The 22,444-nt window shown below is 41.7% G+C and overlaps 2 protein-coding genes across 3 annotated transcripts in view; one reads left to right on the top strand and one right to left on the bottom strand.

The window, feature by feature from the left end:
• Nucleotides 1–1,131: 1,131 nt before the first annotated feature.
• Nucleotides 1,132–14,520, bottom strand: ANKRD66 (ankyrin repeat domain 66). The gene is made up of 4 exons (XM_027525009.1): nt 14,422–14,520; nt 10,803–10,980; nt 8,841–9,069; nt 1,132–1,779 (listed from the first exon to the last, which is right to left on the bottom strand). The coding sequence occupies exons 2-4, from the start codon at nt 10,963–10,965 to the stop codon at nt 1,578–1,580; spliced, it is 594 nt and encodes a 197-aa protein (XP_027380810.1). The 5' UTR covers nt 10,966–10,980; nt 14,422–14,520; the 3' UTR covers nt 1,132–1,577.
• Nucleotides 14,521–22,280: 7,760 nt separating this feature from the next.
• The window catches only part of PLA2G7 (phospholipase A2 group VII), a 38,194-nt gene continuing 38,030 nt past the window's right edge, over nt 22,281–22,444 (top strand). Inside the window, exon 1 of one of the 2 annotated variants that reach the window (XM_027524549.1) lies at nt 22,281–22,427. The gene's annotated coding sequence lies outside the window, so the exon portion shown is untranslated. The remainder of the gene's footprint in view (nt 22,428–22,444) is intronic. The other variant, XM_027524551.1, reaches the window with a different exon arrangement.

Genomic DNA, 22,444 nt, shown 5'->3' with positions numbered 1-22,444 from the left:
GTATAGAGAAGTGGAAAAAATATAACGCTAGTAATTTGCTTCCTCCTGCTGCTTAAGAGAGAGATAAAAAATGTCTGACACTTGCAGCCTATATCCTCCATTTGGAGACTCCTGTCCTTCCTGCCTGTTACCCTCTCAAAACCAGCAAGCAGGGTATCCCCATTCACAATCCCAGAAGAAGATGCATTGGTCCAGCTGGAGCTGCTGCTTGTTGAGGACCAATACAAGGATGGCAAGCAGGAACCACATCTATAAACTGCAGGGATAAGAGAAAGAAAATTGATGCTCCAGAGGGATGAACACTAGACAGGGTGTCCTCCACAGCTACACTGCTTTCCTGTAAGATGCTCAAGCGTTCATTTATTTTAGAAAATTCAACCTATATTTGTATAAGCATTGAGGAGCGTGTAATTAACACAATGTCAGGTGCCTCAAGATATTGATTTAGGCAGAAAAATTAATCAACTTAGAATGTGGGGTAGTCAATTCAAGGGCACCAGATCAGCTACTTAGTGGAGACTCTAAATATTGTCTGTTTCTACTATAGTACTAGTTAATAAGGAAAAAAATCAAGCCACCTATGCATTTTTTTTTTCACCTATGCAATTTTAAACACTCTACTAGCCACATTTTAAAAAAACGGAAAGGAGAAAGGCAAAATTCATGTTAGTAATATGTTTTATTTAATCCCAATATTCAAAATATTATATTTCAACCTGCAATTAATATTATTGATGAGCTATTTTACATTTTTTATTCTGTCTTAAAATTACCATCTGTACTTCACATTTATAGCATATCTCAATTTGAATGCAGCATTTTCATTGGAAATACCTGATCTATATTTAGATATCCTAAAATATACAGTTGATCAAGTAAAGTTATAGTTACAAGTTCCATGATTTTACGCCAGCTCTCATTATTAAGCAGAATAAAATTAATTTAAGGTTTTTAATTTTTCACTGAGCCAATCTTATGGCCAAATTGTTTCTCCTGTGTAGAAGGGATCTTTGCCCTGCTGGACTGTGGGCTTGTACGCCACCTACACACACACACACACACACACAAATATCTGGAAATTCAAAGCTATATCTCTTCACTTCTTTTCTTGGTCTATATGACAACAAGTAATTTTTTTTTCATAGATTAACTGACCTGAGAATGTTGGAGATTTCTGAGATTTTGTTGTTGCTTTTTTTTTTCCCATTGAAACAACTAAGTTTCCTTAGCAGAAGTTTTCTTTGCCCCTGAAACTCTGTAATTGCATATGGAGGCTCAGGAGATGCTGACAGGGTAAATCATTGATGACAAAATGCAAGCAGCTGATATTTGTCTTCTCTTGGTAGCTCTTGGAGACAATAGGTACTGGAATGGATGAACAGCCCATGTATAGAGTGCCCAGGCCAGACTTGAGGATTGAATGACAGATCAGGAGCTACCAGTCAAAGCCATGTGGGTAATTAAGGATCTAGGAGTAAAATCATGCCAGGACAACACATACCTTACAACATCTAGTCCGGCACCATGGAAAGTGTCCCGCCAGATAACACACCTACAGTCCCTGGGAGGCGGGCCTCTCATGCTCCCCTCTCCTTGGTATTGCTGAGCCTGCTGGGGCCTCCAGTTTTCTTACTCTTTTTCTTATTAGTGTTTTTATTCCAGGAAGGAAGAGACAGCTCCAGCTCCCTCTTCTTGGCGTCCCAGTCTTCATCTCGCTGATCGAGTTGCAGCCCCATCCGCCTGGCGACCTGGCGATATTCCCGGCACTGGGGTTCAGCCCTAGGAGAGGGAAGCCAGCTCTCAATCCCAATCCCTGCATCAGACAGCGTGTCCAGCCTGTGGAGTGGCCTCTCCTCTGCCCTCTGCATGCGGCCTGGGCACCTAGGCCATTCACTCAAGGAGAAATGGGGCCAAGTTCGAGCATTTCCAAGTGTACACTTAGAGAGGTCTCAGACACTAAAGAAACTAGCAATCCTTTGAGGTGGAGAAGACTGGGGTGCCTGGGTCAAATGTTCATAGAATCAAAGACAACCACTTAGCTTGAAGGCCCTGCTCATTTTTTAAATGCTCACATCAATAGAGGTCAAGGAAGACTGCTCTGTTTGTACGTACGCAGGAAGGCTTCTTGAGGGTCGAAAAGGGAGGGGACCCCATCCCATAGTAAATGTGGACATGCACCGACAGGTCTGTATGATGGGATCCATCTTAGAAAAAAGTTGCTCGTGCTTCTTGGGAAGGGTTCATGGACCATCAGGGTGAAAAAAGAAACAAGATAATTGGCCAAAGGTAAACAAAGACCCAGAAGGACTAGCCTGTGTAAGTGATTTACATCACCTCCATACTGTGCTCTGCCTTGCTCAGAGCACCTCACTGCTCTCTGGGTGTGTATCTCCGCCTAGGGTCTGACTTACTGAGCTCCTCCTCAGTAGAGAGGATACCCATACCGTTTCTCTCTGAGTGTGTATCTCTGCCCTGCTTCTGAGTTAGATAAACTGTTTTCCTGTGTGCTCTCCCATACACTGTGAAAGTGAAAGTCACTCAGTCGTGTCCAACTCTTTGTGACCCCATGGACTATACAATCCATGGAGTTCTCCAGGCCAGAATACTGGAGTGGGTAGCCATTCCCTTCTCCAGGGATCTTCCCAACCCAGGGATCAAATCCAGGTCTCCCGCTTTGCAGGCGGATTCTTTACCAGCTGAGTCACCAGGGAAGCCCCCCATGCACTGTGCTGTGTGTCTCTAATAGTAAACTTCGTACCTTTTTGTGCAGCTTTTGCCTCCTTGAAACATTCTTGTTTTCAAACAGGGGCAAGAGCCCAGGGCCACTTTGCTTCTAGCATCTAGCCGCTGGTGAGTAGCGGCTAGGGCTCTTGGTTTTTATCCAGGTTACCCAGGTTTAATTCCTGGGCAGGGAACTAAGATTTCGCTTCAGGACAGCTCACTGCTCTCCCTCTGAGATCATAAGACTGTTTTCCTTCATTTATCTATTTTATTTAAAGATTTTTTTTTAATGTGGACCAGGCCCATTTTTAAAGTCTTTATTGAATTTGCTATTGTCCATGGGGTCACTAAGAGTGACTCACGACTGAAGCTACTTAGCACACATGCACAGTATTGCTCCTGTTTTAGGTTTTGGTTTTGTGGCTGTGAGGCATGTGGGATCTTAGCTTGAACCGCCTGCAATGGAAGGTGAAGTCTTAACCACTGGATCACCAGAGAAGTCCTATCGTTTATTTTTTAATGGCATATTTCACTGATTATAAAAGCTGTGTCTGTTCATTGTAGAAAATTTTAAAGTACAGAAACATGTAGAGAAGAAAATAAAAATTACAGTCACATATGTTGTATGTATAGATAGATTTATGTAAAGCATAGTTAGATGATATTATATAAATGAGAGATATATATGTATATATAAATCATAGAATAGGTTATAGAAAAATAGATGAACTGATCATCAGACATGCACAGGCAATGGGAAGCATACAAAAAATATTGTTTTGTATATGAGGCCAAAGGTTAGCATGTGACTTCTTTAAGGACACTGGTGAAAGCCAGTTCACAGAGATAGTATTTGAGTCAGTATGAGGACAAATGCAGTTTGAGAGGATAGATGATCGTATAGCCAGAGCAAACAGTATTTTAAGTGCAAAGCATGATGAAATGCACCATTCATTCAGTGGATAGAAAACCAGCTTGTCCCTCAGCCCCTGTGCCCTCAATAAGATGGAAGGGACCTCTCCGTATTCAGACCACACAGTGTCCCTCCTCCAGCCTGCTCTTTTGACCTCTGTCACTGTCTATCTTGCGTTAGTGTAATTTATATAAACAAGTTATCTCTTCTCTGAGACAGAGAGCTTCTTATTGCCCAGCACTGTATTTGCTGCATCGTTACATCCTTTTTAGTATTTAGTTCGATGCCATGCATGTGAAAGTGAAAGTGTTAGTCCCCCAGTCGTGTCCGACTCTTTGAAACCCTATGGATCGTAGCTCGCCAGGCTCCTCTATCCATGGGATTCTTCAGGCAAGAATACTGGAACGGGTTGCCATTTCCTTCTCTAGGGGATCTTTCCGACCCAGCGATAGAACCTGCGTCTGCTACACTGCAGGCAGATTTCTAACTGTCTAAACTACCAGGGACCCGCTGCCATGCACATAGTAGGGCTCAAAAATAATTGTTTTCTTAAATTTTACTGAAGTAGAGTTGATTTACAATGTATTAATTTCTCCTGAAAGAAATATTTGTTGAATGAGAGATTTACAACTTAAGAGAAGCTGAATCAAGGATTTCCCTGGTGGCCCAGTGGCTGAGACTAGCCTTCCTGCTTGTGGGGGACATGGATTCCATCCTTGATAGGGGAACCAAATCCTGCCTGCTGTGTGGCCAGAAAAAAAAATATCGAATTGAATAAAAACAAAAATACAACATATCAACTTAAAATAACTATATGGGGAAACTAACACTTTTAAAAAGAAGTGAAAAACTGAATTGAATGTTGATTGTTCCACTAGGATACCTAGAATATTCTGAAAACCGTCAAATCCTGTCTAAGCTTCTTTTGATATTCTTTTATATTTTTTCCCTTCATCATCCTAGCCCATGCCCTCACCTACTTGCAAAATGAAGCATTAAAAAATTCCTTATGTGATCTCCTTGCCTGTAGGGTAAGTACATTCAGTCCAGGCTGCACAGCATCATTTCCACCTCTTCCCCTATAGGAGTAACTTAGCTAGAGCCTCTGTTTCATCTTGCCAGTCCTCTGATGAGTTCACATCCACTTGCTTGCTCACCCATCCAGCCTTATTCTCCATTCCTCTCCACTGTGAAGGCTCTATTCTGCCAGGGCCACTCATCCCTTCTTTGTCTTTCCACTTCCTCACATCCACACACAACCTACTTGCATTTCCAACTTGGTACCTTCACTCCAAATCAGGAATCTTTCTCCCTCCTCCATTAAGCAAGTTTTAGCTAGCTTTTAGGATCCAGATTAATTTCTCCTTAACCAGAATTCCTTCCCTCTAAGCCCCAGCTGTCACAAGCGAAGTTCCTCATAGGAGATGATAAGTAAAAATGACTTACACGTGATGTGGTTGATTGACCTTTGTTGTATTTGTCTGCTCAGCGCTGCCTGCCCACTTTTCCTGGTAATAGCACACACTCCCCATTATATGGAAGAATCACTCCTCCTCCACTTCAGTTACGCTGCGATCGGGTATCCTAGTCATTCACCCACCGGTTACTACAGAAGGGCTGAGATTATTCAGAGAAATTCAGTAGAGGAGAACCAAGGACAGGCCCCTGAGGAATTCCAGCATCTAAAAGGCATGCAAGAATAGGAACTTAGAAAAATCGTGAGAAGAAATGGCCCTCGAGTAGGAGAACCAGAAGAGAGCAGCAGCAGATAAAACAAGGAAGAGCAACCAAATACCAGATTAAGTGGAGGTAAGATGTGCACTGAAAAGACGCCATTAATCTAGCAGCGAGATCTCCGTGAATGAGAGCTGATTCAGTACGATGGGGGAACAAGTCAGAAGAGTGGGTGAAGAAGTAGAGACAATTGCATAGATGACCTTTCAAGTAGCTTAGAAATGTAGGGAAGAAGAAAGGCATAGCAGACACTGGAAGGACCTCTAACTCTTCGTGTGTTTGTTTAATAAAAGCTATCTGAGCATGTTCAGAAGACAAAGAGAAGGGCAGAGGAGGAATAGAGAAAACTTAAAAATACAAAAGATGCAACAAAGAATAAGGAAATGATGATCTTGTAGGAGACATAAAGGTTTGGATAAAGGATCTATATGGAGGGATAACACTTGCTACACAAGGATGGATGGGAAAGCACGAAGGAACAGATATATATAATATATTGGTTTGAGAGGTTTGAAAATGTATGCCCATGACTTTAACATTCTCTATGAAGTGGAAGGCATACATTCTGAAGGACAGGCTGAGATGTGATGGGGACTTGCAATTGTCAACACTGGAGAAGGACAGGAAGCGAAGGCCAGAGTAACTAAAGGTTCAGCTGGAGACAGAAGTCTTAGAACTTCTGGTGGTACTGGTCGATTTATTTGTGGTCTTTTCCCTAGAAGAACAAGAACAGGCATGGAGAAGACAGAGACCAACCCAAGGCTAGGAATTCTGGGTTATATACTACAGAAGGACCAAGGGGTGGGAAGTTAAAAATAGTGGAAAGAGAGTGAAAGAAGCAGTGTATCATGGCACAGCAAACCAAAGGAAAGGGCGTTTTGCTCACCATCCAATCTACAAAGATCAGCCTGCTGCAGGCAATGACGCACAGTGCACTCTGTGCTTCAGACAGAAGAGATTGAGGTGATAAGGTACTTCGTTTAGTACTCTGTGCTTCTGCCAGGAAATGAAAGATGATAACAGGATGCTCTGTGCTTTGGATAAGCAGGTTCTTTAGTTAGATGTGTCTCAGGAAGACTTGTAATGAATCCAAAGATTTTGTATCTTCCCGTACATAGAAAAGCACTATAATCATGACACCTGTTCTTAGTGATGAGCAGTAATCTTTTACCAAGATGTATCCTTGACTGCGACTGAAGTGACTTAGCAGCAGTAGCAGCAGCATCCTTGACTGCATGTATTCCTTTAACCAAAAAAATCATATATAGACTAGCCTTGCCCCCACCTCTTGAGATCAATTTCTCAGAGCTACTGAAAGGCTTTCTCCTGAGCTAAAGTCCTCAGTAAGACCTCAAATAAAACTGAACTCACAGGTCTCATGTTGTGCTTTTTGTCTTTTAGCCCACAGTGTCCAGCTGGCAGACAGAAGGAAGATAGTGAAACCTGCAGGGAGGTGAGAGGATGGAAGGGAAAGAATTTGAATAAGATGAGGTCTAGGACTCAAATACCTACATGAGGATTCAAAAACTGGGAAAATGAAGACAGGGAGTCATGGTCACAGGGTGGTATGTCACAGTCTTAAAGAGTCCAGGAAACAATGCCGCTGATGTTGAGGTCTACGACAGATGGAGATTATTGAATGCAGGCGATGGCTGCAGGGTCAGGGAGAACAGAGAATCTTAAAGTTAGGACTCAGGGTTCTGCCTCTATTTCCCAAATCACCTTAATGATTATTTTGAGTATTTTTAAGGTGGGACACCACTTTTCATCATAAGCAAAGATTTTACTGGTTTAACTTTCGGAAGATAACTGTATTTCTGAGAAGGGCATTTTATTATCACCCTCGTTCCCCAATGAATCTACGGTTAGATTTACTCTTGATTTCATTTTGGTTTTCAAGCAATGTTGTCCTCACTCTGCTGCTTTACTGTCTCAACTATGAATTACTTATTAACCTAACCAGATTATGTTGTTGCTGTTGTTTAGTCGCTAAGTCGTGTCTCACTCTTTGTGACCCCATGGACTGTACCCTGCCAGGCTCCTCTGTCCATGGGATTTCCCAGGCAAGAACACTGGAGTGGCTTGCTATTTCCTTCTCCAGGAGATCTTCCCAGCCCAGGGATCGAACCCACATCTCCTGCATTGCAGGTGGATTCTTGACTACTGAGCCACCAGAGAAGCAGCCAGATTATACATTCTTCAACTTTACCAACATCCCTCTCAGAGCTATAATCTTCATGTACATGAAAGTGAAGTTTCTCAGTCACGTCCAACTTTTCGCAACCCCATGGGCTGTAGTCCGCCAGGCTCCTCTGTCTATGGGGATTCTTCAAACAAGAACACTGGAGTGGGTTGCCATTCCCATCTCCAGGGAACTGAACCTGGGTTTCCTGCATTGCAGGCAGACTCTTTACCCTCTGAGCCACCAGGGAAGCCCAATCATGTACATAATTGATACTTAATTCTATTTGAATATTTGGCTGAGAGAAAAAAATTAATGGGTGCTAGAAAAGTTCTTAACTTTCCTGAGTGTGTAAGTAGGAGAGTCACAGATAAGTAGGCATTTTAAAAAGTATAAGGACCCTTATGGATGACAGCAGCCTAATTCACCTGCTTCATTTTAAATATGAGGAAACTGAGGGCCAGGAAGGAGACATTTTGTCTAAGGTGACACAGCTGGTTTGAAGACTTTTCAAGAATCTGAAGGGGGTCCAAGAATCTTGTACTATCTCCCATTTTCAAATTTGTGTCCCACCTCTCTTATCTCAGATAGTTTATGTATAGTCTAAGATAACAATTATAATTATTATATATTATTAAAATTATTATAATAATCATGTAAAGTTATAATAATTATAATGTTGCATAATTTTAAAACAATAGATTTTTCCATAAAAATATAATTTTTAAATTAATTAACTGCCTGACATGCCTCTCTAATTTTTATTTTCTGTAAGGTAACAATAAATTTTTTAAAAATGGAAGTATAGTTGATTTACAAAGTTGTGTTAATACCTGATATACAGCAAGGTGATTCTGTTTTACATATACATATATGAATATATATATTCTTTTTTCAGATATTTTTCTCATAGGTTATTATAAGATACATTGAATATAGTTTCCTGTGCCATACAATAGGACTTTGTTGTTTATCTAGTTTATATATAGTAATGTCTGCTAATCTCAAACAATAGATTTTGATATTATATTTAATTATAATCTAAATAGTCTAAAACAATATAATTTCCACCCCAAACTAGTCATTTCAATGAAATATTAATAAAAACTCAAACAACGATTGGTTGGATTGTGTCACTTCATTTTCATCAACCTGAGACCACTGAATTGGTAAAGATCTTGGTCACTGGTGTTCCTGTTTCTCTGCCCTTTTTAACTGGGAATACAGTCCGTGGGGTCACAAAGAGGCAGACACGACTAAGCACGGAGCACAGCACCAAAGGAAACTTACTTCTCCAGGAACGTCACACAGGCTTTCTGCCCATAGATCTGCGCGAGCCTCTTTGGTGTGTCTCCAAAGAAGTCAGGGGCGTCGATGGCGGCATGCAAGGCATGGAGGGCTTTGAGCACGTTCAGATGGCCTGACTCAGCTGCGAAATGAGCGGGGGTCCAGCCCACGTCAGTTACCAGGCACGGCCGGGCTCCATGTTCTATCAGGAGCTGTAGCACCTCCATGTGTCCTTAGATGAAGCCAGAAGAAACAGGAGGTTAAGGTGAAAGTGTCTCTGCCAGGCTGACGCCAGAGCTAGCCTAGGTGGCACAGAAGAGGGGGAGACATTTGCCCTGGAGGCCCCTCCAGTTTCTTAGCATCACCCCCTCCTCTGTTCTCCCTCTTCTTACCAGGGACTCAGGGTCCCACCCTAACCCCTTTGCTCCTGCTCCGGGTCTGAGCCCTTGAAGGATTCCCTCTTCTCCTTTCAGGATGCTCCCCTCTCTTGTCCATTCTTACAGATGCCACCCAGGAATTTGCTTTTTCTCCTAAGGTACTCTATCCACTCCCCAACTCCCCATCTGAGCTGGCACCCATAAGTTTCCCTCTGCTTTCAGCAGTACCGGTGCTGATTGCAAAACCAAATATTTTGCAACAACATGGATGGACCTTGAGGGGCATGATCCTAAATGAAATAAGTCAGACAGAGGAAGACAAGTATCATATGATCGCACTATAGGCAGAAGCTAAAAACAAAAAACTGAGCTCATAGGCACAGAGAACAGAGCGCTGGGGTGTGGGTGGGTGTGAGATGGGTGAAGATGGTCAAAAGGTACAAACTTCCGGTTATAAATGTCAATAGGATGTAATATATACCATGGTGACTATCATCAATAATACTCCATTGCATACTTGAAAGTTGTTAAGAGGGTAGATCTTAAAAGTTATCACAAGGAAAAAAATATATATGGTGACAGAAGTTAACCAAACTTATCGTGGTATTGGACAATTTATACAAAAATGGAATCATTATGTTAGACACTAATACTGATATAATAATGTATGTTAATTACATCTCAATAAAAAAATAGTTTAAGTCCCAGTTACGTGAAAACTAGCACAGATTAAGAGCTCATGCTTTCTAGTCATATGGACGTGGGTTTATACCTGAGAATAAATACTGCTTGCTAACCATAACAACCCAGATGAGAAACAAACGGCTGAGGTTTAGTTTCCTTATTTGTATAAAATATCACTTATCTCACTGAGCTCTTGAGAAGTACAAATGAAATCACAGGCAAAAAGTACAGGGCACAGAGACCGGCATTCAGCAAATGTTCCACTGACAGGTGCTGTAGTGTAACTCCCATCACTGTGCTTAAATTTCTGCAAAATTCTCCCAACTGATTTCTTTGGCTTGCTTCCTGGCAGCCCAGTCTCCATACAGGAGTCAAAGCAAAATTTTAAAAAGCAAAGTTGACTATCACACTTTCCAAACATTCTTTAATGGTATTCTATGGCCGAAGGTCTTCACAGGCCCCTTGGCGGGGTTTCTGCCATGATCCTTCTCCAGTTCTATAACCGAGACTAGTTTAGCGTGCCCCCCGGCCACGAACAAGACAAAGTTCCTATCCTATGAGCAGGAACGATGCTCCATTTCTGCTAGAGGTTAAGAGGGCTAGTATTAATTAGGAGTCCCTACGTGCTAGGCAATGCACACTCACTATCTTCCTGAATTTTCACCGCAAAACAGCATTACTGCTCTCATTATACAGATAAATAGACTAAGACTCAGAGATGTTACATAACTTGCCTAAGGTGCTACAGCTGGTTTAAGTGGTGGTGCCAGGACTGAAATGGTTGTCATTCATGTGTCTGATTTCCAAGAAATGTTCTTTCTACTACCCCACAACGACTGCCTACTGGGAACCTCATGAACAGTGGTCTTGACAGGAGAGACCTATATAGGCATTGCCCTCTCACCCTTGATCGCAGCCCAGTGAAGTGGGGTTCGGTCATTCCAGTCCACGTCCTTGTAGTTTGGGTCACAGAGACCTTTCTTCAAAATCTTTTTCACTGAACTGTAGTCCCCTGCAGCCACAGCTTGGTGGAGCTTTGTCATGTCGGACAGTTTGGTCAATTCCATGATCAAGAAAAGCAACTGTGGGAAAAGCATGCCACTTAGGAAATTCTCTACAACACTTGATTTCTAGTGAGTGATTCCATAGGGTTCCCACTGTTTACTTTCTGTTTTACTTCGTACATTTGCATCCAGGGTTACTTCATGTGTGTGCCCTATTGAGGGTGTATTTGGATCTTAGCTACTACGTGGTTAGTGCCTGCCAATGCCCCATCCAAAAACTTTCAATGGTTCCTTTCTACTTATAGGATTATAGGCTAAACTCAAGGGCTGACATTTGCTAATTGGCCTCAAACCACTTCCCAGTACTACTTCCCACTCCTACTCTGAAGTGATAGCAGTGTGACCCTGAGTTAGTTGTGTAACTCTGTACCTCATCTTTCTCATCTAAAGAGTGAATATTATTAGCCAGGGTCTTGTGAGGATACAAGGGCAATTCATGTGAACAGTTTATACTGGATACAGACCAGGTAATTAACTATTGTTAATTCAAGAGATGGTATGTGTGCCGGATTGCTCAGTTGTGTCTGACTCTATGCAGCCCTTTGGACAAGAGCCCACCAGGCTTCTCCATCTCAGGGATTTTTCAGCAAGAATTCTGGAGTGGGTAGCCATTTCCTCCTCCAGGGGATCTTCCTGACCCAGGGATCAAACACGCATCTCCTGTGTCTCCTGCACTGCAGGCAGATTCTTTACCTCTAGCCACCGGGAAGGTAAACAAACAAATAAAATGGCTAAATTGTTTACAACATTAAGAGATAAACCCACAGTTCTCAAATTACAGTCTGTAGACAGGACTCAGGGAACTTTTCTGGAGATCCATGGGGTCAAAATTCTTTTTTATTATAATATTAAAATGTCATTGGTCTTGTTCACTGTGCTGATGTTTGGCCTGATGATTCAAAAGTAATGATGTAGAAAACCGCTGATGCCTTAGCGTGAAGCAAAGCTGTGTCACCAAATTGAACTTAGCAGTCAAGGTTTTCTTCACAGGGTACACACAGAGTGTAAAAAACAAAAAACAAACAAAAAAAACAACTAAGTTTTGGAAAGAAATTAAGGCAGTAAAAATTATTTATATCAGGACTTTCTTGGTAGTCCAGTGGTTAAGAATCTGCCTGCCAATGCAGGGGCAGGGGTTCCCTCCCTGGTCCAGGAAGATGTCACAGGGTAAATAAGCCTGCAAACTGCAACTAGAGAAAAGCCCACGTACTACAATGTGCTGCCACTAAGACCCAACACAGCCAAAAGTAAATAAATTTAAAAAAAAGAATAGATACTTGGGTGTCAGCCCACAGTGGTTCTAAATCTCTGAGCATGCAGGACAAAGATACATCTTTTGCAGGAAGTGCATATACTGAGTAATCAAAGATGACACAGGTTATGTTTTATCTTTTTGGCTTGCATGTTTTAGTAGAAAACCTTGACACTGGAGCATTTGCTCAATGATAAAATGAAATGGCAAACGGAAGTACTAGAGGATTTCCAACTTGCAGGTGTCACAAAAAGTCATATCATTGTGTCTGGGAGCCTCTTTGCCCTTCTCACAAACCTTTAAGCAGGTTTATGCAAAAATCAGCCCCATTTGGTTTGCAACTGATTTCATCCCAAGGATATTCCACAACTTCTCATGGGAAAGTTGCAATTCAAGTGTAAGTTTTCAGTGGAATATAAGCAGAAGATTTTAAAAAATAAATGTACAGAGCCAATAAGCACATGAAAAGATGCTCAATATCATTAGTTACTGCGTGTGTGCATGCTAAGTCACTTCAGTCATGTTCAACTCTTTGCTATCCTATGGAATGTAGCCCACAAGATTCCTCTATCCATGGGATTCTCCAGGCAAGAATACTGGAGTGGCTTGCCATGCCCTCCTCCTGGGGATATTCCAACCCAGGGACTGAACCTGTGTCTCAGGCAAGTCCTGCATTGCAGGTAGATTTTTTACTGCTGAGCTAATGGGGAAGCCCCATTAGTCATTAGGTAAATGCAAATCAAAAGCACAATGAGACACCACTTCACAGCCATTAGGATAACAAATAATTTAAAAGACAAATAATAACAAGTGTGAGGATGTGGAGAAACTGGGATCGTCATACCCTGTGATGGGAATATAAAATGATGCAGTCACTTTGGAAAGCAGTTGGTAATTCTTCATAAGATTAAAATGAAACATGGAGTTCTCATATGACCAGAACTCCACTTCTAGGAGTAAACCTAAAAGAAATGAAACCGTATGACCACACATACACTTGTACACAAATGTTTATAGCAGTATTATTCAATACAGAATACTTCAAAAAGTGGGAAAATATGTCTAACAGATGAAGGCAGAAATAAAATATGGGATACTCATATTTTATTGGAATAGTACTTGACAATTTAAAAATGAGGACTTGATACATGCTATAATTTGCATGAACCTTGAAACCATGCTAAGAGAAAGAAGCCAGTCACAAAAGACCACATGCTGTAAGATTCCATGTGTGTCAAATGTCCAGAGTAGGCAAATCTATAGAGACGGAACGTAGATTATTGGTGACCTAGGACTAGGATGATTTTGGGGTGGAAAGTGAGCTAAGGAGCACAGGATTTCTTTCTGGGGTGATAAAATGCCTTAAAATTAGGTAGTGGAGGGTGATACTTTCACAACTTTAAATATATTAAAACCCACTGAACTGTATACTTGAAAGAGATGAATTTTATGGTGGTGGTGGTGGTGGTTTAATCGCTAAGTCCGACTCTTGAAACCACATGGACTGTAGCTTGTCCGGCTCCTCTGTTCATGGGATTCTCCAGGAAAGAATACTGGAGTGGGTTGCCATTCCCTTCTCCAGGGGATCTTCCCGACCCAGGAAACCTGAGTCTCCTGCATTGCAGGCAGATTTTTATGGTATGTGAATTATATCTCAAAAAAGCTGTTTAAAAATCAATGATACTATTAATTAGTGCCTTTCTTACAAAAAGCCAAAAATGTATTTTAGAAAACAGAAACAATTCACTAAGCTTACCATAACTGGAAATTTAACAAAATTTCCAGCACTAGAATCCTTGTAAATTTGATTGTGTACTTGAATTCCATCTTTCTCATGACAGGTGTCTCAATGTCAAAAAGTTGTCAGTAAATATAAGTTCTAATAAATATGAATGATCTAAAATAATTTCCAGTACTTTGGCCACCAAAAGAGTTTGACAAATTGGAAAAGACTCTGATGCTGGGAGGGATTGGGGGCAGGAAGAAAAGGGGATGACACAGGATGAGCTGGCTGGATGGCATCCCTGACTCGATCGACGTGAGTCTGAGTGAACTCCAGGAGTTGGTGATGGACAGGGAGGCCTGGCATGCTGCGATCAACGGGGTCGCAAAGAGTCAGACACGACTGAACGACTGAACTGAACTGAACTGAACTGAAAATAATTTCAGTAAAGATCTGAAGACAGAAGCAATATAAAAATACTCACTGTCTTGTTTGCAATCTGCAATGCTCAGGCTTGGCAGGAAGTCCTAGCTGCTTGTCTTGTTGTGTTCATACCATGGAAACTGACTCCGCCTGCTTCATTAAAGCCCGCCAATCAAGGTCAGCCTCACTTGGGCCCCTCTGTTGTGGGCGGAGACTGTCCCTCTACTGGCACTGATGCTATTCAGCCATTCGTGTCTGCTTCTGTAGTTCAACTGACGTCTTTAACAGGCTGTTTGGAACTCTATTTGATTAGAAACCACGAAAATTAAAAAACAAACAAAAAGATCACCCGTTCTCAAGATACCATGGAGGAGGTAAGCTGTTGGTAGCCAGCTTGGAGTTATGAAAGCAATGTGTGCCCCTCATATTCAGCACACTACTACTGTGCTTTTTTAAAAAATAGTATTTACTTAAATTTAATTATTATTTATTTGGCTGCCCTGGGTCTTAGTTGTGGCATGTGGGATCTAGTTCCTTGACCAAGGATTGAACCCAGGCCCCCTGCATTGTACCACCAGGGAAGTCCTTGCTATTGGTTTGTTTGTTTGTTTAATTGTCGGATAATTGCTTTACAATTTTGTGCTGGTTTCTGCCATACAACAATGTGAATCAGCTGTAAGTATACATATATCCCCTCCCTCTTGAGCCACCCTTATCCCACCCTTCTAGGCCATCACAGAGCACCAAGCTGAGTTCACAGAATTCCCTGTGGTATACAGCTGCTGCTATTGTGTTTTAATTCATCTCTTCCTAGTTCTCCCACCCCAGTTAAGCTCAACATACAGAGTAGGTGCACAGTAACTTCAAGTTTGAGCTGGCCAGTTTGCCACTCTCTTGCATATATACTGCTTACGGGCGACCCCCAGTTCAGAATGCTGTGATTTGATCCTTTTCTACCTCCCTCCAATTTGAAAGAAGATAATAACAAACCTATATAAGTTTTGTTCTTAGTGCTTTAGGGTATATTTACAAGTTTAATCATGTGGAGCAGGTACAATTATGATTCCTACTTTACAGAAGAGCAAACTAAGGCACACAGTAATCAAGTAACTCTCCTAAGGTTATAAACCCAGTCCTTGGACAACTCAGTAGTTTGGCTGCAGTAGCCATGTTCTTATCTATTCTGCCAATGAATATTCAGGACTAATTTCCTTTAGGATTGACTGATTTGATCTCCTTGCTGTCCAAGGGACTCTCCAACACTGCATTTCAAAAGCATCAAAGTCACTTGCCAAGATAAATTAAAGTCACATGCAAAAGCAATTAAGTTTAAGCTTTCCCCACCTGGGAAACAATGCAGTTCCAGTCTCAAATCAATATTGTGAAAGAGACAACACAATGAGGCAGATAGAATGGTGATATGGGAGCTGGGTGTGGCAGGAAGGAAATTAACTCTTTGTTAAACGTCTTTGTGCATCAGACCTTGTTCTAGGAGTTTTATGGATATTATCTCATCAATCCTAATGCCAAGTCTGAAATATAGGTAGTTTCCAAGCAAGGAAACTGAGTCTTAGAGGGCTTAAGCCTACTTAGACCAGGTCTGTCTACTTCCTGTTGGGAGCTGAGTGTGAGAACATTAATCAGACTTAGTACCTAATGGTGTTATTGTCAGAATCTAGATCTCTGGGAAGTTCTGGCGTTCCTTGCACTTAGGCCTGGGAGGGTGAGAGTCAGGCAGGGTTCACTTGTGAATTCTGGATCACACATTCCCTTCCTCCTATAACCAGCTTGTAGGAGCTTTCATGGCTGTCCCTAGTGGTGCAGTGGTTAAATAATCTGCTGCCAATGTAGGAGACTTGGGTTTGATCCCTAGGTTAGGAGGATACCCTGGAGGAGGGGATGGCAACCTACTCCAGGATTCTTGCCTGGGGAATTCCATGGACAGAGGACTGGCAAGCTACAGTCCATGGGATCACAAGAGAGTCAGCACAACTGAGTGATTAAGCACACACATGTATTCTAGGAGCTTGCATGGGGTCGCTTTGTTAGGGAGCAGGAACTTGGTTGACATCTGGGACCATCCCTAGGATCAAGAGGAGAAGGATGTGCTGGGTCTAGGATTCCAGCTTTTCTGCTGATCAGCACAAGCTGGAAATGTGTGCCAATCCGGGGTGAGATTTATGAAAGCTTGTTCTGGGGAGAGAGGATTTGCAGATTGGTCTTTTCTTTAAGGTGCTATTTTGCCATCGGGTGTCCTTCAGAGACCACCTTCAAAGACACAGCTGCAGGTCTGCTCTCAGCCTCTCCTGTTTCTGCACAACTTGAATGTGGGTCTTTGTAGCTTCATCATATGCTGACTTTTGCATGGACTTCTATAAGGGATTTGTATTACTGTCTTGGTACCAGGTACCCCTTCCACTGAGTAGCCCTTGTCCAGACACTTCATCTTCCCTATCACCTCCCGTAGGCCTGCCTCAGGCTCAGTTCCCTCGAGGAAGTCTCTCCCATTTGCTCCTTCAGGCCCAGGGTGTCTAAAGAGGCATTGCATGCTGCCTTGTGGGGTTCCCTAAACCCTGCTCTCACTTTTAGAAACAGTCACTTTATCAAACACTCATCAAATAAACCAGTTTGAGGATAATACATGCTTCTCGTCAGGATCCAGATCAGAAGGACAAGATTCTACAAGCAACAGCAATGCCCCAGCATGGAGGCCAGAATGACTGTGTATAAAGTGAAAGACCTAAATGAAAAGGAGTTTGAGGCCAGATCCTAGAAGGCCGCAAGCGCCAGTCAGGACATCTGGACCTTATTTCTCCCTGTGCACAACAGAAACCATTGACAGTTTCTGAATGGGGAAGTAAGAGGATTACAAGTCCAGCATTTTTAGAGAAGTAATTTTGTCACAAGGTGGTATAATGTCTTCTGGGGTGAGGGCACCCATAGAAGAGGGAGAGAGAGTTAGAAGCCTTTAAAAATGCATATACTTTGAGAAAACGTATTTCTAGGGATTTATCACAAAGAAATCAATAAAAACATATACAAAAATTTAACTTTAAGAATATGCACAGAGTGCTATTTCAAAAATTATGAATTACAAATAACCTAGTTTTCTAATAAAAAGGTATTAAACCCAGCTTTCCGGATTTTCATTATACGGCAAAATAATATACAGCCTTTTTAAATGATACTATATATGTGTATTTATTAGCTTGCTAAAAAGTTAGTGTTATACTGTTGCTGTTTAGTTGCTAAGTCATGTCTGATTCTTTTGTGACCCATGGACTGTAGCCCACCAGGTTCCTCTGTCCATGGGATTTCCCAGGTAAGAGTATTGGAGTGGGTTGTCTTTTCCTCCGTCAGGGGATCTTCCAACCCATGGAACCCACATCTCCTGCATTGAAAGGCAGATTCTTTACCACTGAGCTACCAGGGAAGACCTAGTATTATACTACTAAGTTAAAATAGAATATTACAAAAATGACCAATAACATAGTTTACATATATTATTTGTTTTATGACAAAAAGCTTAAAAGAATATACATTGAATTTAGATTAGTTGAATGAGCACCTATAACTCATGCAAACAAAAGGGACATTTTGTAATTGTCAAGGATAGAGCTTTTAAGGACTTGATTAGGATGGTAGCTGTGGAAATGGGAAGGAGAAATTGATGACACTGTAGGTGCAAAATCAGATAACTTGGCAGCTGGATAAGAGAGTCAAGTGACTATGAATCATAGTGTCACTGAGAGAAACCAGGTATCTTAGACTTAGTACAAAGCCTCCTACATCTTGACTGAGTTTAGTAGGGGTGTTATCAATGACTGGAGCAAGCAAAAATGTCCTGGAAACCGGTTTGGCAAGCCAGATCTTAGAGTCCACTTACTGAATGGATACAAACAAGTCAGTTGTAACATCCATAGTTCCAAGAGTCCATAAATCAATCAAGTCTACAGAAGGTATTAAGAAAGTGAAAGTGAAGTCGCTCAGTTATGTCGGACTCTTTGCGACCCCATGGATGGCAGGCTCCGCAATCCATGGGATTTTCCAGGCAAGAATACTGGAGTGGGCTGCCATTGCCTTCGCCAGGGGATCTTCCCAACCCAGGGATCGAACCCAGGTCTCTGGCATTGCAGGCGGATTCTTTACCAGCTGAGCCACAAAGGAAAATATCGAATATGAGGGTTCCCTCATAACCCCAACCTCATTAGGTAATTATTTAACAATTATTTAACCCCTCAGTTAGAGGGGTTAAAAGTCTGTAAATTGCCCTAGGCCTTAGAGCTAGTAAAGGTAGAACTCGATTGGAGCCCAGGTCTGTCTGACACAGCCCTCTTAATTACTATATTTACCTCTGAAAAGATATCTGAAAGATATGCACCACAATGTTAAATAATTACCTAATGAGGTTGGGGTTATGAGGGAACCCTCATATTCGATATTTTCTCCTTTGTTTTGTTTAGATCTCTATCTAAAAATTCCATATTTCTACATTAACATCAATTCCTTCCTTTTTTCACTGCCTCTGGCTAATTTGCTCTCCCAGGTCCAGGCCCATGTAATTCTCCTCTCCGGCCTAGTTTCTAGTCTGGCAAACTTCCCTGGGGAAAGTTCACCACCAGACAGACTGACTCCATGACTAAGAAGTGGATTCCAGTCACCTCAGGGCTCAGAAAACTTCCAACATCCTTGGGCAGATCTCCTGACCATCCCCCAGATTTTCACTCTCCTCATTTTTTCTTTCACTCACACTGTTGCCATATGTCTTTTCTTTTGTTTTCCATTAACTGTCTTAAAAGTCTACACACATTGTCTTGTATCCTCACCTCTTTACCTTACTGACCCCCTGCCTTCACTGCTGTATTATACTCAAGTTGATTAAGGGGTTAACAAGACCTTCCTAAATGAGAAATCCCACAGCCCTTGCTTTAGTCCGTTCTGTTTAATCAACCATGTCAAACATACTTTTAAAACTCCTTTCTCTCTTGACTTCTGTACAGCTTCTCTCTCCCATTTTCTATCCTCACTTTGACCAACCTCTCATTTTCATTCACCACCTTCTTTTCTTCCTACCTTCTTCCATGAATGTGATGTTACTGAGAATTTTATCTTCTGCCTCTGCTCTGTTTAAACCCTCCGTGCCAGTTCCGTGCATATTCTCAGTACTTTTATCTCCTAATAAACAACTTCTGTCTGGGTCTCTATACTGAGCTTCAGACCAGTTATAGCTAACCACTCAGAGGTGTGCTGTCTCTCTAGAGGGGACAAAGATCACATTTTGTAGTGTTTGCTAATTCCTATAACATGAGGTTCTCACTGGGATGATTTCAAGCCATCCATGTGAAATCATTGCAGACAGAATTGAAAAATGTGCACTCTCTCCAGCAGGGATAAGTTTTAATTTTAAATTTAAGTAATTTAACTTTTTTTTTCTTCTACATTTTGTTATCTTCTACAGGACTCAAAGATTTCCAAGTTTCCAATTATACACTTTCAGTTTTATTGAATCCCATTGTTCCCTCCAGTTTCATTGCTTTAATCAGGATGGGTTAGTTTCCAGGCCAAGGCACAGCCATCACCCAGGGACTTCCCTCCTTGGCTTATCTGTATCATAGTCTCTTTTCCGTGGACCCTGTGCAGTAAGGATGCCTTTCACTTCCACCCCTTCCAAGGAGAATTAATAACTCACTTCTCAGAAACCCCACAGTCCTGGACGTACTACATAGGGAAGGCTCACTGTGGTGTCATTTCCTTAGCCTCCAGGGCTAGTCATCCTTGAAATGGTACCTAATATACAGTTTGCCCTCAATAACACTATTTGAAAACACTACTGAGTACATTATTACTATCTATTCCAATATCTTGATTGAAGACACAGTCATCAGAGTTAAGAAGCACTGCTATGTTAATGAGAAAGAGAAGTAAGAATGAAGAGGTAAGAAACGGTAAAACAGCTCAAAACAGAATCAATTTATAAACAGAAGTGAATTTTTTTCACCAGATCAAAACAAAAATAAGGGACTTCCCTGGGGGTCTAGCAACCCACTCTAGTATTCTTGCCTGGAGAATCCCAAGGACAAGGATCCTGGAAGGCTATAGTCCATAGGGTCACACAGAGTTGGACACTACTGACTTAGCATGGCACGGCATGGCTAGGGGGTGGTTAAGACTTTGCACTTGCACTGCAGGGGGTGAGGTTCAATCCTGGGTTGGGGAACTAAGATCTTGCATGCCTCATAGCATGGCCAAAAAAATTTTTTTTTAATTCTTTGAGCTCTTATATTAAAAACAAAAACAAAACCCTTATCAAACCCACCTTATAATCTGTATGTCTATGTTGACTTGTCATCCTTTTGGAATCTGAGGCTTATGCATTCATTTCACTGGACTAGGGTTGCCAGAAAAAGTATAGGAAGCCTAGTTAAATTTGAATTTCAAACGAACAACACATAATTTTGAGTATAAGTAGGTTTCAAATATTGCATGCAGTCGACTTATACTAAAACCTTTTTGTGGTTTGTCTGGAATTCAAATTTAATGGGGTGTTCTGTGTTTCATTTACTGAATCTGGCACCCCTACACTGGAAACCTTCTCAGGATGTTAACCTGCTAAATGCTAGCCACTCTAACATCCTCAGAGAGTGTGATCTGATTACAATGAGAGAGGGCATAGAGTTGGCATTGAACCAAGAAACTATTTCATACTAGCCTTCAAGACCTGCTTTCAAAGCCCACCACCTTTTTAGGTGGGATGATGAATCTTCTGATTTTGTCTTCTAAATCTTTACCCAGTCTTAAGGGCAAAGGGAGGAGGTCCTGAGTGACTTCTTGAGTAGGGTATCATGTTCCCTTTTAGATTAATATTCTGGGACAATTTGTATCATAGGAGGTTATTCCAGGAAGTACAGGAAATTGTCACTAGGCTGAGATAGGTTAATTTAAATTTGCATCTATTGTTAGATTTAAATATCACAACTTCCTTAAAGATAATACTGTTAAATACCTGTGTGACTGCTTCTCCCATGCCAGGTTCCGTCCTAAGTATTTCATGTATATTTCCATTTCATTTTCACAAGACGTCTCTGACTAATGTATTTTGATTAGCCCCACTTTACCGATGAGGAAGAAAGTGAAAGTGAAGTCTCTCCGTCGTGTCCCCCTCTTTGGAACCCATAGACTGTAGCCCACCAAGCTCCTCCGTCCATGGGATTCTCCAGGCAAGAATACTGGAGTGGGTTGCCGTTTCCTTCTCCAACTGATGAGGAAACTGAGAAGCAGAAAGGATAAAGAACATGCTCAAGTTCATGGCCACTAATAAGTGACAGAAAGGAACTATAATCCATGCCTTCTTATCCAGTATGCGTGTTCCACATCAATTTAGTCGTGTCCGACTCTTCCACACTATGGATGGTAGCCTGCCAGGCTCCTCTGTCCATGGGATTTTTCAGACAAGAATACTGGAGTGGGTTGCCGTTTCTTTCTCCAGGGGATCTTCCCAATCCAGGGACCGAACTTATTCAGAGTCCTCCTTAAATAAAAAAATAAAATAAATTTCATCTACAGACCTGTCAACCTTGCCAAAAATAAAAAATACAAAGAATTAACTGCTCATGAATTTCAAATTATTTTCTCTGCGTCTCCCACTGAAGCTTTAAATGAATAGGATTAAATTAGAAAGTGGATTGAGGAGAAAGCATTGGAAAATAAAGGAAGGGATTTCAGTTAAACCCCAAAGAACTGGGATGGCTCCTTTTTACACCGTTTCCCCTAATAAAAGCTCTTACTGATTGCCCTTCACTGTATTTACACGGAGAAATGAAACTAACTCAGGGGCAGGTCTTCCAAGCCGAAGCATCTTCCATATAATTTCTGAGTTGGCGTCCAATGCGGTAATACTACGAGCGGAAAGCGGGATACGCGGGGCACTGCGGATCACAGATGGAAAAAGTAGCCAGGGATTCAGTGAAATAAACAAAGCAGGGAGTTAATGAAACTGGGGAAGGTCTGATCAGAATCGAGGCTGAGAACAGGAAGTGGAGACGCAACACCTGCCCTCTACACGTGTGGGTAGGTCCTCGCGGGGG

Source organism: Bos indicus x Bos taurus, chromosome 23 (genome assembly GCF_003369695.1).
Source record: "Bos indicus x Bos taurus breed Angus x Brahman F1 hybrid chromosome 23, Bos_hybrid_MaternalHap_v2.0, whole genome shotgun sequence".
NCBI classification, from domain to species: domain Eukaryota; kingdom Metazoa; phylum Chordata; class Mammalia; order Artiodactyla; family Bovidae; genus Bos; species Bos indicus x Bos taurus.
The sequence above is the reverse complement of the archived record's forward strand: the minus strand, read 5'-3'. Positions and strand labels throughout refer to the sequence as shown.